Raw genomic sequence first — 17,032 nt, 5'->3', positions numbered from 1 at the left:
TCTTGGCTTTGAATTTGATGTTATTTGATCAATTTTGTTTTATGTTGCGAGTTTGATTTTGTTTATGCGATTTTGATTTTAGGTATATATGTATGTGGGTACTGGGTTTTGAATGCTTGAGAAGAACTTGACTTGCATGTATAGCTGAGTATAATGATTAAGTTTACAACTAGGTAGCACGGACAATTCATTAAATCAATGTGTCCTGTTTCATAAACGTTTCGGACACGAAATTTCATTTTTTTACATAAAAAAACCTTAAAATAACGACATTTGTCTGTATCCAAGTGTATTGTGTCCGTTTCCGTGCTACATAGGTTGACAGTTTAGGTGATGTTTTGCTTTGCTGTGCACGTTTTGGTAGTGATGGAGTCTCCATTGACGATTAAGCTTTTTGTCAGTGATGGTCTGAGCCACCTTAGTTGTACATATTCAGTAGGTAGTGTTTCCAATAAGATCATATTTGGTTAGCAAACGATTATAGTCGCTAGGTAGAGCAGTCCCATTTGATATAACAAAATAAAACTTGGATATGTGACGGGAAGCAAACAAGTGTTCAGGTTGATCCATGGTTACCAGACGAAAGAAATAGTAGAGTTGTTACCGAGATGGTCACAAGGATGGAAGATGCTAAGCTTGTCCAGCTGATGCAGGTAGACGTCTACCGATGGGATGTAGATTTGTGGATCTGTTTGATGAGAGGGATGCTAATTCAATCATGAAATATTCCTTTGTGTTCTGGGGTAGTTGATGATGAAAATAAATTACTCTTAAGCATCGCAATCCTCCTAGATATACTCAGGGCGAAAATTGGTTTCTCATTTTTTGTTTCTGTATAGAATCTTTAGAGTTTTAGTGTGTTTCTCGTAGCGAGAAACACAAATTCTTTAACATAGTGAAATTTCAAGCGAATTATAAAGGCTATAGAGATTCATGAGTCTCTCGCAGCTCGGAAGTACTATTTTGCTGCTATCAGAAAATTGTGTAATTCATCTAGAGACATCTCTTAGACTTTGGGGTGAAAATTGGTCTTATCATTTTCTTTAAAAACAAATTATTCAACGTCATAATATTCTGATTGAATTAGAAGATTGCCGGCGTGTTGCGAGCAACACAGAAACTTCTATTTATAAAAAAAAGTGTAAGATCTTCCCTTCAGTACTTGCTATTGGCTATATAAAAAAAAGATTCAACTTAATAAGCACATTGATAAATTTAAGGCCAAATGTTGTAAAAAGGTCAAACCTTTCATAAAAGTTTTACAAAAGTCCCGACCTTTCAATTTTGTCAATTTTGGCCAAAAATAAATTATTTGGTTTCAGTTGTGGCCAACTCTCAATTTGATTTCAATTTGCATATGTGACGTCTATGTGGCATGCCAAATAGTGAAAGTTCGGGACTTTTGTGAAACTAAATAATCCATTTTTGGCCAAAATTGACAAAATTGAAAGGTCAGAACTTTTGTGAAACCAAATAATCAATTTTTGGCCAAAATTGACAAAATTGAAAGGTCAGGACTTTTGTGAAACTTTTGTAAAAGATTTGACCTTTTTATAACATTTGGCCTAAATTTAAAGAAGAAAACTAAACTATATTATATTAATGTAGTAAACTTTAGGACAAATGTCGTAAAAAGGCCAAACCTTTTATAAAAGTCTCACAAAAGTCCTGACCTTTCAATTTTGTCGATTTTGGCCAAAAACAGATTATTTAGTTTCAATTGTGGCCAACTCTCAATTTGATTTCAATTTTGCCTATATGGCGCCTACGTGGCATGCACATATATTGAAAGTTCAGAATTTTTGTGAAATCAAATAATCCATTTTGGCCAAAATCGATAAAATTGAAAGGTCGGGACTTTTGTGAAATCAAATAATCAATTTTTGGCCAAAATGGACAAAATTGAAAGGTCATGACTTTTGTGAAATTTTTAAAAAAGTTTGGACTTTTTACGACATTTGGTCTAAACTTTATCAACATTTCCCTGTCTATCTAAACATGACCAAATCTTCTGAGAGCCAAAAGGAAAAGGCTCAATGGTCCTTCAAATTGACCGGTTTGAATGGTAGAGTTGCAGAGAGAATTAATGGATGCAAGTTAAAAAGGAATTGACACACAACTGCCAAACACAGTTCACCTACTTGGCATCAGCAGTAACATTGCCTCAAATAAAGCTGAACACCATTTATTTTATGTCTCCTCTTCCTTTTCATTTAATGTTCCTCAGTTTATATTATTGGATAATAGACTTTGGATCAATTTAGAACTTGCATATCATCATCTATGTTCACCTATATACATCATTTATTTATAGACTTTCTTAAGGTTTAATGGAGTTTCTAAATAGAGTTCTAATTATAAATTGTTACTACCTTTTGTAACTTAGTTGAAGGTAAGGGAGTATGATTACTGATACCTTTACATATCGGTTCGGTTACTCAATCAATGATTCACTTCAAATCGTTTGCTTTTTAAAAAAAAGTTGATATCAAACCAAACCAAATCAAAATGAAATTTTCGGTGACGTTCAAAGTATTCTCCATGTGACCATGGTTTGAGTCGGTTGTATTGTAGGGTTTCGAACTCATAACCTTTAGGTGATATCGAATGTATTTTACCACTACAACAGAAAAAAATTATTATGTGTTATATATTTAAAATTTCAGCCGATTCCGTTAAAATAATTTTAAATGGTCAAAACAGAAAATCGAACCAGATTATATATGGATATTTCTATTCGATTGATTCAATTTGATTTGGTCGGATAATTCGGTTTTGACTAAATACATTCCATTTACTTGACTTTCAATTTACATTTAATATTGCAAGAACTAGACAGCAACATGAAACCTCATTTTCTCATAGTTAATGTTATTAATGGCCAAGCAAAAACTTCTAGTTTATCAATGAGAAGATAATAAAAAGTTAAAAGAACCACAATATATGTACATGAAACTACAAATGTAAAAAAAATCACTTAAATATGCATGAAAATGCAATGTGAATCAAAATCATCAATTGCAATTTACACTACACATAAACAAACAAAAATTACTTTTCAGTTATGGAGAGGATTCGGTCCGGTGTGAACACGTCGCTCTTCAACATCAAAGTCTGGTACACTCTCACGATTCTGATGATTTCTTCCAACATGGTGGCGGCCAAGGCCACCGGGATGATGGTGCTTGTGAAGCAGTGTGGCCATCGTAGGGGACGACCTGCCTGCATGGGAGGAGTAAACTCTTGGCATGCAAATGAGCAAGAAAAAGAAGACTGCTAAAACCTAGGGACTTGAAATGGCTATAAAAGGAAGGAAACTCTTCATATTGTTGAAGAATATTTGAAGAGCACTCTTGCATAATGTAGTATATAAGAAATGCTATTTAAGCACTATTTTTGTACAATAAACATTGATTTGTGCATTTATAGCATTTATACAACACAGGCTCTGCTTCTTCCCTTTTCACATGCTACAGAGAAGTAAAAAGAGAGCTGTAATTAATACTATGAAAGAACAGCAGAAAAGCTTGTGATTAAAGGTATCAACTCAATAAAATGCATTTTGCTCCAATTCAATTTGGTTAAAATTATTAAAGGATCCTGAAACCTTTTCTGACATATACATACAGCAGCATGGGTACAGCTTCTAATATTGAATATATAGTAACGTGGATTAAGCGACAAAAAAAAAAGAATTCAACATAAAAATCTAATTCCAAATCCAAACATGAAAGGAATGAGAACGGAGAAAAATGTCCAAAGGAATGAGCATGTCAGTGTTTGATCAAACACGGCAAGGTGCAGCCTATTTTCCAAGCAAACGGCGGCCACGTTGATTAGCTCCTTTAACACGGATATTCAGTTCATCCACATCATCCTGAGTATGATCCAAAGCTTTGGTTTGCCTGCAGGGCCAGCAAAATGGTTATGTTCATAATTGCATTGAAGTTCAAATAAAATATTTTATCTACAATTCATTCAATAATATGATTTTTATACGAAACCAATGAAACTAACCTTTCTATTTCGCTCCCCATGTCAACAGCCATATTCTTTAGCTCTCCCAAAAGATTGCTCAGATCAGAAAGACCGTCGTCTTGTTTTGCCTTTTCAACCTGTTTAACATTATCCCAAAGAAAGAAATATAATTAGATTACAATTAGAAAATATAAAACCTTGCTGATTGTAGCATTACACTTTGTTTTTACTAAACGGAAAGAGAGAAGACATTTCAAGTTGACCTAACGAAAACTGTTGCCCAAAAAGAATAATCAGGAATCTGTTTAAAGAAACACAGTGTTCTACAAAATGCAGTCAAAGTCTCTCCATCACCAGCCAAGAGTATTTGATGAAAAAGGCTAAAGGAATTATGGTAGTTTGCCAATAGTTAGTAAATAAGAATTGCATAGGGCTGTCTGTGGTCACATAACACAAAATCATTTCATAGATAAAAAGCATGCATTAATTCATGTACTAAAAGTACATAGTGCAAAGAGAATGAAAGCGTATACAAACCTCAACTTTCTGGTATGAATCGGTAGGCTCAGGAACGGGTGTTCTTGTGCCAGTCCGACCTTTGGGTGCAGTGTTCAATCCCAGCTTCTCTCTCTGCTCCAAGTGGTTACCTCTTCTATTAGGTGAGCTATCTAAAAAAAGAATATAACTATGTTCAATAAAACGGATGAAACCATAGAAGTTCTAACGTAACATAATGTCGCAACTTTAGTACAACAGTGATGAATTCAATATACTTATATAACCAACTAGAAAAAAGAAAAATAGAAGGCAAACCAAACAGCCAAAGCCAATATGTACGATTCATATAAATCTCATTTTCTTATAATTTGGGATTAAAGTTTTATAATAAATAATTCTTTTAAATGAATAATAATCATAAGCCAGAAGAAAGGAAAGCAACCTCTTGTGATAACAGGACCATTAATCGGACGATTAGTTTTTGGCTTCCAAGTTCTAGAGAACATGCCCCCAAGACTTCCAAGAAGTTTCTCACCCTGAAATAAGAAGCAAAACAACCGTTAGAATGTTATTTCATAAAATCAATAGATACAAACAAATCCAGGAACAAATCAAAACCTCAAGGGACGACAAATAATATCAAAATATCGAGTAGGAGAGGTTTATAATAATTAATACAATCGAGCGATAGCAAACTGTTGAAATTAAAAACCATGCTTAATTCTATAAATTCAACTAAATTAACACTATAAGAATGCCGGATGATATTGCCCAAGTTTAATATTAGAAACCAATAGGTTAGATAATCTAAGTAAAATGGCAATATCATTTTCATATATAATATTTTTTTCCTATAAAATATGCTTGCGGCTAAGATTCAGATCATACCCTACTAAGATCGTGATCGATCTCGACGGCCTTATTATGAGTCCTATAAATTTGCTCCCCCTGCTGATGCAAGGTGATCAAAGTCTTGTTTGCATCATCTCTAATTTCCTCAGCAATCTTCAAGCAGCCATTGACTGCCTTTGTAGTTTCCTCAGCCTTGTACACCGCATAGTTCTCCAATTCTTGCACCGACTGGTTCTCTACTCCTCCCAAGTCGCGGAAATCATTTTTGTAGTTATTTCTTGCCGATGAGGTGTTGGAATACGATGAGGTTGAAGATGTCCCTTTTCCATCCTCATCATCAAAAGGATTCCTACCAAAATTTGTTGGTGTAGTCAGATCAGGTTCTGAAGAAGTTCTTCTCGAAGGTTTAAGGGTTTTCTTACTATCCAACTCATCATCAGAATCAAAAGGGTTAGAACGAGGAGGTTCGTGATATTGTTGGTCAACCTTCTTGTGCCTACCAAGGTGTAAAGGAGATTTCTTTAAACCGAACATTCTCTTAAGAAGATAAGCGCAGACGCTGATCAGGCAACTGAAGAATAATCAAATATAATCCTACAAAAATGAAGCAGGAAACTTGTGAGACAACTCGGTGAATTTACTAAATTAACAAAAGAAGTAACATTGAGCTCTTAAGTTTGAGAAATGACTCATATTTTCATTAGTGAAATACAGTAATCATGAAGTGGCTAAAAAGTCCTTAAAGCCTCCTTTTTAGGATTTATTATTGTAATATTTGTTATCTAGTTCTCACAAACATTATGTACTTCTATTTACCGAAATTAATACAATTGCTGCTTTGCCAAAAAAAAAAAATCAAGATTAAACTCAAATTGGGTATCATAATTTTTTCTAGTCTTAAGAATTAAATGACTAAAGCAACAGTGAAAAGTAAATTTTTCCTTTTTCTAATTTTTACATGATTCATTCAAAAGTAAAAGCTATTGAGAATTCAAGATCCTATTTAATAATTTCAAAAGTGACATAAAATATATGAAATGACATTATTAACAACCAACACAGTAAATCAGTTAAAAAAAGGAAAACATAAAGAAACACCAGTTTGAAATATTTTCTATCTTGAATTTTCTCACCAACCAAACAGCAATAACGGCCAAAAATTCTTGAAATGGATCAACAGAAAACCCATACCCATGAAAGAATAGATAAAAGGGTATCTGAAAAGTCAAAACTTGATGCAAGAAAACAATCAAAACAAGTAGAATTTTAATTACTTAACGATAATATCAAGAAGAGCACAATTAATCTAAAAAAACAAAACAAAGAAGAACACAACAAAGTTCAAAAGATTAAACAAAGCCCAGGTAAATTCAAGTAATAAAAGAGTATAAAATCTAAAAAGTAATTGAAATTAGAGAGAAAACAGGGGATTACCTGATAATATGGTGAAAAGAAGTTGCAAAAGTTAAGGACAAAAGCAATCTAAAGAATCTCTTGTTTCTAGCGAGAGAAAGAATTCTCCTGAAATATTTTTTTTCTAGAGATTTTAAAGAAGAAATGAGCGCGTCTAATGAAGACTGAAAATCAAGTCATGAGAAACTGGTAAGAAATTTGCCATTTGCAAATTGCTAAGGGAAGAAGGAAACGGTCTCTCTTTTTGAAATGTACTTATTTTGACTAGTTTTTTTAATTTTTATTTTAAAAATTTAACTCACTATCATCAACTTTCATATTTTATTTTAATTTACTGATGGAGTCTGCCTTCTGAACCGGTGAGTGAACCTGCAAAACAGGGTAGAAGCTAACCGGACGGTGGTTGTCCGATTAACTCTCCGATGCTAAAGTCAGTTTAGAGCTTTGAGCAGCGTTTTGAGTATATGAATGTAATTGTCATTCTAGGCATACCTCGTGCTCCTTTTATAGTAGACGAATATACCTAGTAGAGTTGTATTAGGTAGGTGAATCCTACTTTGTAGGGATTCGGCCGTATCTTAAGGATTCTCCTGATTTGTCGAGATCTACCTTAATCTGATAAGAGTCCTATTTAGGAACGTCTTCCTAAATAGTCTTATCTTCCTAAAGTAGAGCTTATCCTTCCATATGTAGTGTTTGTGTCCAAATAGGACAAGGTTTCCATATTTAGTCGTTTATCCGAATCCCGGACTTGACGCGCTCTTGGCGGATCATGTGGGATTCGGTCTTTATTAGTGTATTACCGAATCTTAGAGATTCGGTATCTCCTTCATATCTTTCCGTCTTCAGGGGGAGTCCGGTGTCGCCTGAGAGTGGATCTCCTGCAACTCGGCTCCATTATACTTACAGTAGGATTCGGTATCCATCATTAGCCCCCCCGCAAGTGAGCTGAAGTAGTTTGGCATTTATGCCTTAGTGGATTTTAGCTCTTTTGGAGCTGAGTTCTTTTATGCGGGCGAGTCGCTTTACATTCCGGGCGAGTCGTTTCATATGTTTGTGGGTGACGTTTCTTCTTTAGTAAGATTCTGTATTGCCACGTGTTGTCCATCAGTAGAGGGTTATGACTGGATGAACGACAAGTGTCTTCGTGCGCCATTAGTATTATGGGATCTCGTCTTTTCAGTTTCTTTGGTTCAGGCTATATAATAGTTCATTTTCTTTCTTTTCCAACCTTTGCTTTCTCTGCAACTGCTAACCTTCAATTTCTTCAAGCTTTTCGTGGGTTTCCTTCTTCTGCTGTCAAGATTCCTCGTTTTCAAGTTGCTCCTTACCTTTCTTTTGATCCTGCGTATTTGCTTGCGAGGTATTTTACCTTTTCTTTAATTTTAATTTCCTGGTAGTTCTTCGTTTTTGATTTTGTTCCTTCTGTTCTTGTTCTTCGCATTGTTCTTCGTCTTGTTCTCCTTCTTTCCCCTTCTTTTGATCTTTTAGAGTTTTAATTTTTTCATCATTCCGTGTTTCCCCCCCATTTAAAAATTTTAAAATGTCAGAAGTAACTGAGGGGGCGAAGGGTGCTCGTGATGAGCTAGAATATACGCGGAGCTCCTTGTCAAGAGAGCAGATACTCGGTTATGCCGAGGATTTTAGCTTCCCCGGGTCGTATGTTATTTTGAGGCCGGCGAAATCGTATCGGGCGAATCATAGCACGGATTCGCCTTCTAAGATAGTAATTTTTCACGAGCAACTTTTAGCGGGTCTTAGGTTTCCCTTAGAGTCTTTAATTGTAGAGGTCTGTCATAATTTAGGTGTTCCTTTGGGCCAACTGCATCCGAACGCGATTCGCCTTCTTTGTTCTTTTATGGAATCGTGCAGGGTTCGGATGCAGGAGCCTTCGCTTGCTCTTTTTAATTATTTTTATGTTTTCTCCCGCCGAAAGGGTGAGGAATTTATTTTTGCTGGTGGTCGACCGAATCGGTCTCTTTTTAGTCTTCCTTCTTCTTTGAAGGGCTGGACCCCTAAGTTTTTCTTGGTTCAACACTCTTCTTTCTCCTCTTTTTCGCGGAGTTTTACTTCTAGTAAGGTTTCGCTTACTAATGTACCTGATTTGGATGATGGGGAGAAGGACTTCGCCCTGTCTTTGCTGTCGGATTGTCGTTTTGACAAGCCCAAGCACAGCGTTCTTTTAGAGCAGTATTTAAGTCGCCGTGAAATACTTTTGGCGGATCTTCCTTTAGAAGGTATTTTTCTAATCTTTGTTGTTATGTTTTGTTTTGTAGGATGTCGACTTCTCTTGAACATTTGCTTGATAATTTTCATGTCGATATGACTGTAGATATGGGCGAGGTGACTAGCGGCGTTCCTAATCCCTCTACAACTGCTGTGCCGAATCCGACGCCTGATTCGGTGAATCCGGATCTTGATCCTGCTTCTGGAGATCAAGTTCCTGCTGCGACTTCCGAGTCGCCTCTGCTTCCTTCGAAGGAGTCAGGTCCTTCTCTGAAGGGGTTGCCTACCGCCGGCCAGAAGCGTCCTGCTGAGGACCAGGCTGGGGCTTCTACCAAGCGTCCCAAGAAGAAGAAATCTTCTGGGGTGTCTTTCGAGGAGGCACCTCGGTTTGCTGCTTGGGCGGACGCGCAAAATCCGCCTCGTCTTTCAAACGTCGCCATTCTTCATGCTTGCATGGAGAATATTATGATAAAAGAGGACATTGAGTCCATTGATCGCGAACATGGCGATAATTTGGCTGAGTTCGCCTGTCTCGGCGGTTTTTCGGTATGCTTCTTTCTTTTTTATATTATGATTTGTTTCTCTTTTTTCTTTTGTTTTTCTTATTTGTTGTTTTCTTTCGCAGGTGGTCCAGTCCATCGCTGTTTTGGAGCGCCGCCGAAGGGATGCGGTGGATCAATTGAAGAAACTCCAGAGAGATTCCGAATCCTGGCTCTCCGAGAAACAAAAGATGGAGGAGGAGGCTGGCGAGGCGACCGGTCTGATCCAACAGCTGAGGTCCTCCGTATCTACCAAGACTCGGGAGATTTCCGCTTTAGAGGCTCGGGTTCGAACTTTGTCCGAGGAAGTCGAGTCTCTACAATCTTCTTCAGGTGCTCTCGCTAAGGAGAGGGATGATCTGAAGAAAGAAGAGGGCGTCTCCGCCGGCGATTGGGTGACTCTGGGAGCTTTTATTCCCAAGTCATGACTCAATACCGGTTGGCGATCGGGGCAAAGCTGCGGGAGCAGAATCCTGGCGTCGATCTTTCTGGAGTCAATCAGTTGGATCCTGCTTCTTTAGCGAAGGAGGTGAAGGCGAAGCTTGATAAGCAGAAGCAAGACGCTTTGAATAAGGCTTAGTTTTTATTTTCTCCTTTTTGTATTTTTTGCTTTTTAGTATTTGTTGCTTTCGCCTCTCTTTTTTTGTATTGGATCGTGGGCGGATCCTTTGTAATTTTTCTTCTGTTAATATAATGATCTTTTGACCATTGCCTTTCTTTATTTGTAGAGTTAATCTAAACTCGTTTGTTGTTTTGAGAAGTTAATCTAAACTTCTGCTGGTGTAATTTATTTGTAGGTCCGAATGGATCCTTTTATTTATTTGACTCGGACGAGTCTAAATTATTTTTTAACTAAGATTCAAACGATTCTTGTTAAGTTGTATGTATTAGGTCTCGAGCGAGCCTATAAGATTTGTTTCGCCGAATCGCTTTTTATTTCAAAAATGGAAACAAGTACAAGCCCTGAATTTATTGATAATACTTTCTCAGGTGTTCTATATTCCAATATCTGGGTACCATGGACCCAGTTATTGTCTTTAGTCTATATGCGCCTTTGCCAGTAGCTTCTTCTATGATGAAGGGGCCTTCCCAATTAGCTTGCATTTTCTTTACTCCTGCGTTTCCTCTGCCAACTTCCGCGTTTCGTAAGACCAGATCGCCTCTTTGAAATTCTCTAAAATTCATTCTTTTGTTATGGTATTTTGCGGCTTGCTTCTTGTATGTAGCGGCTCGGGCTACCGCTTCATTCCTTCTCTCTTCTAGTAGGTCTAGACATAGTCTTGTTCTAGCCTCATTGGTTTCTTCTTCTAGATAGTTTACTCTGATACTGGGTATTCCAATTTCTACTGGAATTACTGCTTCAGTGCCGTAGGCGAGCCTGAAAGGTGTTTCGCCAGTTCCTTTTCTAGGAGTTGTTCTGTATGCCCATAGAACGCTGTATAATTCTTCTACCCAGTTCTCCTTGTACTGAGAAAGTCTCTTTTTTATGCCTTGTGCTATGGTTCGGTTGGTGACTTCTGTCATTCCGTTTGTTTGGGGGTGCGCCACCGAAGTAAATTTCAAATTGATCATTAGTCCTTTGCAAAATGCCTTGAACCGCTTGCAATTGAATTGTTTGCCGTTGTCTGCTATTACAGTGTGGGGTATGCCGAATCGGCATATTACTTCGTTTTTGAAGAATTCCTCTACTTTGGCTGCGGTGATGGTTGCGACAGGTGCTACCTCTACCCATTTTGTGAAGTGCTCTATTGCGACGATTAGGAATTTCGCTTGATGTTTTCCCGTTTCGAACGGTCCAACTATGTCAATCCCCCAAGTGGCGAACGGCCATGGGCTTTCCATTGATCCTTGAGGTACTGCCGGTACACGACTGATGTTGTCGTGTCTTTGGCATTTATCACATTTCTTGACTAATGCTTTTGCGTCTTCTTTAATGGTTGGCCAGTAGTATCCCTGGAGTATTGTTTTTCTTGCTATGGTGACTGCTCCTTCGTGCGCGCCGCATATTCCTTCGTGGATTTCCTTTAGGATGGATTCTCCTGTCTGAGGCGAGACACACCTAGACCATGGATGAGTTAATGAGGTTCGGTAAAGAACTCCATTGTGAAAAGAGTAGTTGGCAGATTTTCTGATGGTGCGAATGGCTTCGACTTTGTCTATTGGTAACTCGCCGCAGTCTAGATATTTGATCAGTGGAGTCATCCAGGAGTCGGCTTCCTCGATTGCCATGACCTCTGTTTTTCTGGTGCTTGGTGACTCGAGAATTTCCTTTAGCTGCATTTTAGTGAATAGATCTCCGAGTTCTGACGCTGATTTGGCGATGGCGTCGGCTTCGGTGTTTTCCTCTCTCGGGATTTGAATGATTTCCCATTGTCCTCCTTGTGCTTCTAGCTGTTGAAGCTGTGTTTTGACTTGACTCAGGTATTCGATCATCCCTGTTTCTTTGGCTTGATATTCTCCCTTGACTTGATTTACCACCAGCTGGGAGTCGCTATAGATCTTTAGGATTTCCGTTCTTATTTCTAATGCGAGGCCGAGGCCTGCGATTAGGGCTTCATACTCAGCTACATTGTTGCTGGCGGCGAATTGGATGTTTACTCCATATTCAATCTTGATTTTGTCGGGTCCTTTGAGGATGGCTCCTGCTCCAGCTCCTTTTTCATTTGATGCTCCATCTACGTGGAGTTCCCATACCAAGGCTGGTTTGGGTTGGCCGGTCTCGGTTGGAGTTATTTCTGCTACGAAGTCCGCCAAAGCTTGTGCTTTCAGAGTTGGGCGAGGTTCGTATCTTATGTCGTGTTCGCTGAGTTGGATGGACCAGTGGACTAATCTTCCGGAGGTTTCTGGTCGTTGGATCGCCTTTCGCAATGGTTGATTTGTCCTTACTACAACATTGTGACTTTGGAAGTAGTATCTCAGCTTTTTAGCTGTGGTCAGTACGGCAAGTGCCATTTTTTCGATCTCGGGGTATCGTGTCTCCGCGCCCTTCAGGACTCGACTAATGTAGTAGATTGGCTTCATCTCGTTATCTTCTTCCCTTACCAGCACTGTCCCGATGGTCTCGTTCGTGGTGCTGATGTATAGGTATAGTGTCTCCCCTTTCAGCGGTCTGCTTAGCAATGGTGGGGTGACGAGGAATTTCTTTATTTCTTCAAAGGCGTTCTCGCAGTCTTCATTCCATTCAAATTTTTGTGTTCCTTTGAGGGCTTTGAAGAAAGGCAAGCATCTTTTTGCTGAGCAAGACATGAATCTACCGAGTGCTGTGATTCGCCCGTTGAGTTTTTGAACTTCATTTATGCTTCTTGGTGCCTTCATGTCCATAATTGCTTTGATCTTCTCGGGGTTCGCCTCTATTCCTCTTTGAGATATCATGAATCCCAGGAATTTCCCGCCTTGTACGCCGAACGTGCATTTGTCGGGGTTCAGCTTCATTCCAAACTTATTCAGTATGCTGAATGTTTCTTCAAGATCTTTTGCATGGGTTTCTTCCTTCTCGCTTTTGATGATTAGATCGTCTACATACACCTGGACTCGCTTTCCTATCTCGTCTTTGAACATGAAATTCATAAGTCTTTGGTACGTTGCTCCAGCATTTTTCAAGCCGAAAGGCATTGCCGTGTAGCAGTAAGTTCCTCCCTCCGTGATGAATGAAGTTTTTTCTTGGTCTTGCTCCTTCATCTGGATTTGGTGGTAGCCTTGAGCTGCGTCGGCTAGGCTATACATCGCGTGTCCGGCAGTAGAGTCCACTAGTTGGTCGATATCGGGGAGAGGGTAACTATCTTTAGGACACGCTTTGTTTAGATCGGTGTAATCCACACACATTCTATTTTTTCCGTTGGCTTTCTTTACGATAACTACGTTAGCTACCCATTCGGGGTAGTGGACTTCTCGTATGAATCCTGCTTTCTCCAGTTTTTCTACTTCTTCAGCGATTATTTTCTGTTTTTCTTCCGAGAACTTCCTTTTCTTTTGCTTCACTGGGTTCGCCGCTTCTGCTACATTTAGATCATGAGTAATGACGTGGGGGTCTATTCCGACTATTTCTGATGCGTTAGCAGCGAAGGTTTTGACGTTGTTTTTTAGCATGGCTGTGATTTCGCTTTCGATCTTTGGGTTCATGTTTGCGCCGAGATTTACTCTTTTCTCCTTGTCGAGTTGGAGTTTCTTTGTTTCGCCTTCGGGTGCTGTTTCTTTTTCTTCGATGTCGTGATTAAGGATTTCTTCTATTGCCATTGCTTCGCCTGATTCTCTTATTGCTTGTTCGTAGCACTTTTTCGCCTCGGCTCGGTTTCCTTGTATCGTGATAATTCCTTGTTTCGTCGGTATCTTCATGGTTAGCGCCTTTATGCTTGTCACGGCGGCTGAGTCGTGGAGGAAAGGTCTCCCCAGTATCGCGTTGTACGGCAGGTCGATTTCTACGACGCTAAACCGTGTAGGTAATTCCTCGCTTTTCCTTGTCCTTCCTAGCTTGACGTCGAGAGTAGTTGTTCCATTGGGCTTAATTGGCAAGCCCCCAAATCCTACCACAGGCGTGGCATTTCTCTTTAGTTCCGCTAGGTCTCCTCCTAGGCTTTCGTAGGCCTTTTTTGTTATCAGGTTTATTGCGCTTCCTTCATCGATTAGGATTCTCTCAACGTTCCAGTGTTCGATGATCATGGCCACTACCAGAGCTTCGTTGTGCTCTTCGGCTATTCTCCCGAAGTCCTCTCCGTCAAAAGTCACTGGAGGAGGAGTTGAGAGTTCTGTTGCTTTTCGTTTTCTCTGTGTCGTTTGATCTTTCAGGTTTACTCTTTCAGAAGTCATCTTCTTCAATGAGATTTGTTTTTGAGTTCAGAAAAGCTCCTTCTTTTGAAGTTTAGTTAAGCTTTTCCCACAGACGGCGCCAATTGATGGAGTCTGCCTTCTGAACCGGTGAGTGAACCTGCAAAACAGGGTAGAAGCTAACCGGACGGTGGTTGTCCGATTAACTCTCCGATGCTAAAGTCAGTTTAGAGCTTTGAGCAGCGTTTTGAGTATATGAATGTAATTGTCATTCTAGGCATACCTCGTGCTCCTTTTATAGTAGACGAATATACCTAGTAGAGTTGTATTAGGTAGGTGAATCCTACTTTGTAGGGATTCGGCCGTATCTTAAGGATTCTCCTGATTTGTCGAGATCTACCTTAATCTGATAAGAGTCCTATTTAGGAACGTCTTCCTAAATAGTCTTATCTTCCTAAAGTAGAGCTTATCCTTCCATATGTAGTGTTTGTGTCCAAATAGGACAAGGTTTCCATATTTAGTCGTTTATCCGAATCCCGGACTTGACGCGCTCTTGGCGGATCATGTGGGATTCGGTCTTTATTAGTGTATTACCGAATCTTAGAGATTCGGTATCTCCTTCATATCTTTCCGTCTTCAGGGGGAGTCCGGTGTCGCCTGAGAGTGGATCTCCTGCAACTCGGCTCCATTATACTTACAGTAGGATTCGGTATCCATCATTTACTAACAATTGCTTAGCTAAGATTTATCTTTCCATATATTCTTAAATTTTAATAAATAATTAATCATAAATAATAATCACTTTTTATTTTGCACTTTTAGTTATTATTTTTATTGGATTTTTTTTATCATTTTAACCTTTTGACACTGTAATTATTAAATTTTCAATTTTATGTTATCCAGTGTGGTTAAACGTGTGCATTGTTGCTATGAAATTTAGAAATATGTAATTTAACTTCTGAATATACTACTTTGATCTACAACACCATTTAACAATTTGGAATTTTTTTTGGGAGGTGTCGGAAAGGAAGCAAAATGTAATAATTGATTCGATTTTACTATCGCGTCTAAATTTTTATTTATTGTCAATTGAACCTCTCAACACTACAATTACTTAACTTCCAATTATACTGTGTCCAGTGTGACTAAACATGCTGAGAATCACTTAAAATGAATTTAAACATGTTAACATAAAATTCAAAATAAATTAATTTATTTACTTCAAACAATCAATGATTGAGCTAAGAGAGAAGGATATATTCAATTTTTCTGATGATGCTATAAATCTGGAAAAAAATTATAAAAATTAAATAAAAAAACTATTAATTTTTTTCAAACAATTTCGTGATGGGACACTATTCAACATACAGTTATATTTTTTCCAACTCAACAATAATAAAAAGAGTTTATCTTTCTTTTTTTACGATGTTCATAAAAAAGGTTTGTTCCACTTTATCGATGTCATATAATTTTTCATGTCAAAATATACATTAGCGACATTTTCTCTTAGTTTAAATATGAGAAATATATTTATACCCTTTTCTATGAATTAATACAATCTTTGAGAGGCTAAATTGATAATAAATGAAAATTTAGATGTTTAACAGAAAAGATATAGTTAAAAAGAAAATAATATTGTATATTTTAAACATTAAATGATTCTTTAAGCCATTTAATTTCAATCAAAGTATTAAGAATATGATAGTTTTTTATGAATTAAGAATATGGCAGTTGAATGGTTTAATCGTCCCAAAAAATCTTATTTTATTGATTTTTTTCATTTATACCCCACCTTTTAAAATTCTCAGTTTTAGCTCATATATTGACTTTTAATTTTAATTATAACCATTTATTTATATTGGAGTAAAAAAATAATTTAAATACGCCTTTTATATTGTTCATATTTATGCAATTTGCATTTTATAAAAAATTTCAAACATGAAGTGTTAAGAGTATGTTTAATTTTTTTTTCCACTTCAGTTTAAATAAATGGCTACAATAAATCGAAAAATAGGTTAAAATTAAAAAATTTGAATGATATGTCTATAAAGAAATTGAAAAAATGAAGTATTTTTATATGATTAAGCCTAGTGAACAATAATATATTACTAGTTGCACATATAAAAGATCAGAACTTAAAAAACTTCATTCAACTAATTTTTTTTGTCAATCTAAGCCCTTGGGGGTATTATTTTTTGTTTAGTTTTGTTTATTAAAATTTAAAAAATAGCATTTCATATGTGCCATTACGTGGATATGGTGCAAGTATTATGCGACTATTAATTAACTAATGGATCGAGTAATTTTAAATAATGTTCAAAAAAATCTTGATTAGAATTAGTTTTGAGATTATTAGATGACCATTTCAACTCACCTGTTGACCTTAACCAGATATTTTTTGGTAATTAGGTGATGACTTTAGCATAAAAAAGTGTTTATATCTGCCTTTGTATTTGGCATATAATTAATTCTAAAATACAATACCACATGGACACAAAATCCATTGACAAGTTGTTTCTTACAATTGTTTTAGAGGAAATTAGGCCCAGCACCACCAAAGGCCTAATTATTCTCACTTTTACAGCCCGGTCCAGTTCATTAGAAATATACGATTCATACCTTCTTCTCTTCTTTTTACCGTTAAACATTTAGAGGATTACAGTTTCTATCAAAACTCTGATTTCCTCACTACATTTAAGCATTCATGTCTGCATGTGTTTGAAATTCGAATCCCACACACTTCTTTTTCAACCGTTCCAATTTTC

General features: G+C 37.4%; 1 protein-coding gene across 1 annotated transcript; it reads right to left on the bottom strand.

Moving 5' to 3' along the window:
- Nucleotides 1-3,527: 3,527 nt before the first annotated feature.
- LOC126675206 (SNAP25 homologous protein SNAP33) lies at nt 3,528-6,959 on the bottom strand. Its single transcript, XM_050369815.2, has 6 exons — nt 6,763-6,959; nt 5,365-5,922; nt 4,919-5,012; nt 4,516-4,646; nt 4,018-4,115; nt 3,528-3,905 (listed from the first exon to the last, which is right to left on the bottom strand). Exons 2-6 carry the CDS (start codon nt 5,860-5,862, stop codon nt 3,806-3,808), a joined length of 921 nt encoding a protein of 306 aa, XP_050225772.1. The 5' UTR covers nt 5,863-5,922; nt 6,763-6,959; the 3' UTR covers nt 3,528-3,805.
- Nucleotides 6,960-17,032: the final 10,073 nt, after the last annotated feature.

Source organism: Mercurialis annua, linkage group LG3, assembly GCF_937616625.2.
Source record: "Mercurialis annua linkage group LG3, ddMerAnnu1.2, whole genome shotgun sequence".
Lineage (NCBI taxonomy): Eukaryota > Viridiplantae > Streptophyta > Magnoliopsida > Malpighiales > Euphorbiaceae > Mercurialis > Mercurialis annua.
This window is presented reverse-complemented; position numbering and strand designations above follow the sequence as displayed.

Bases quoted from the DNA above. Each gene is read 5' to 3' on its own strand.
- LOC126675206 (XM_050369815.2), bottom strand. From the start codon at position 5,862: ATGTTCGGTTTAAAGAAATCTCCTTTACACCTTGGTAGGCACAAGAAG. The intron at 4,647-4,918 runs GTTGCTTTCCTT...TTCTTTTTTTAG, and splicing joins TGGTCCTGTTATCACAAGAG to ATAGCTCACCTAATAGAAGA. The intron at 4,116-4,515 runs GTTTGTATACGC...AATGTTAAACAG, and splicing joins ATTCATACCAGAAAGTTGAG to GTTGAAAAGGCAAAACAAGA.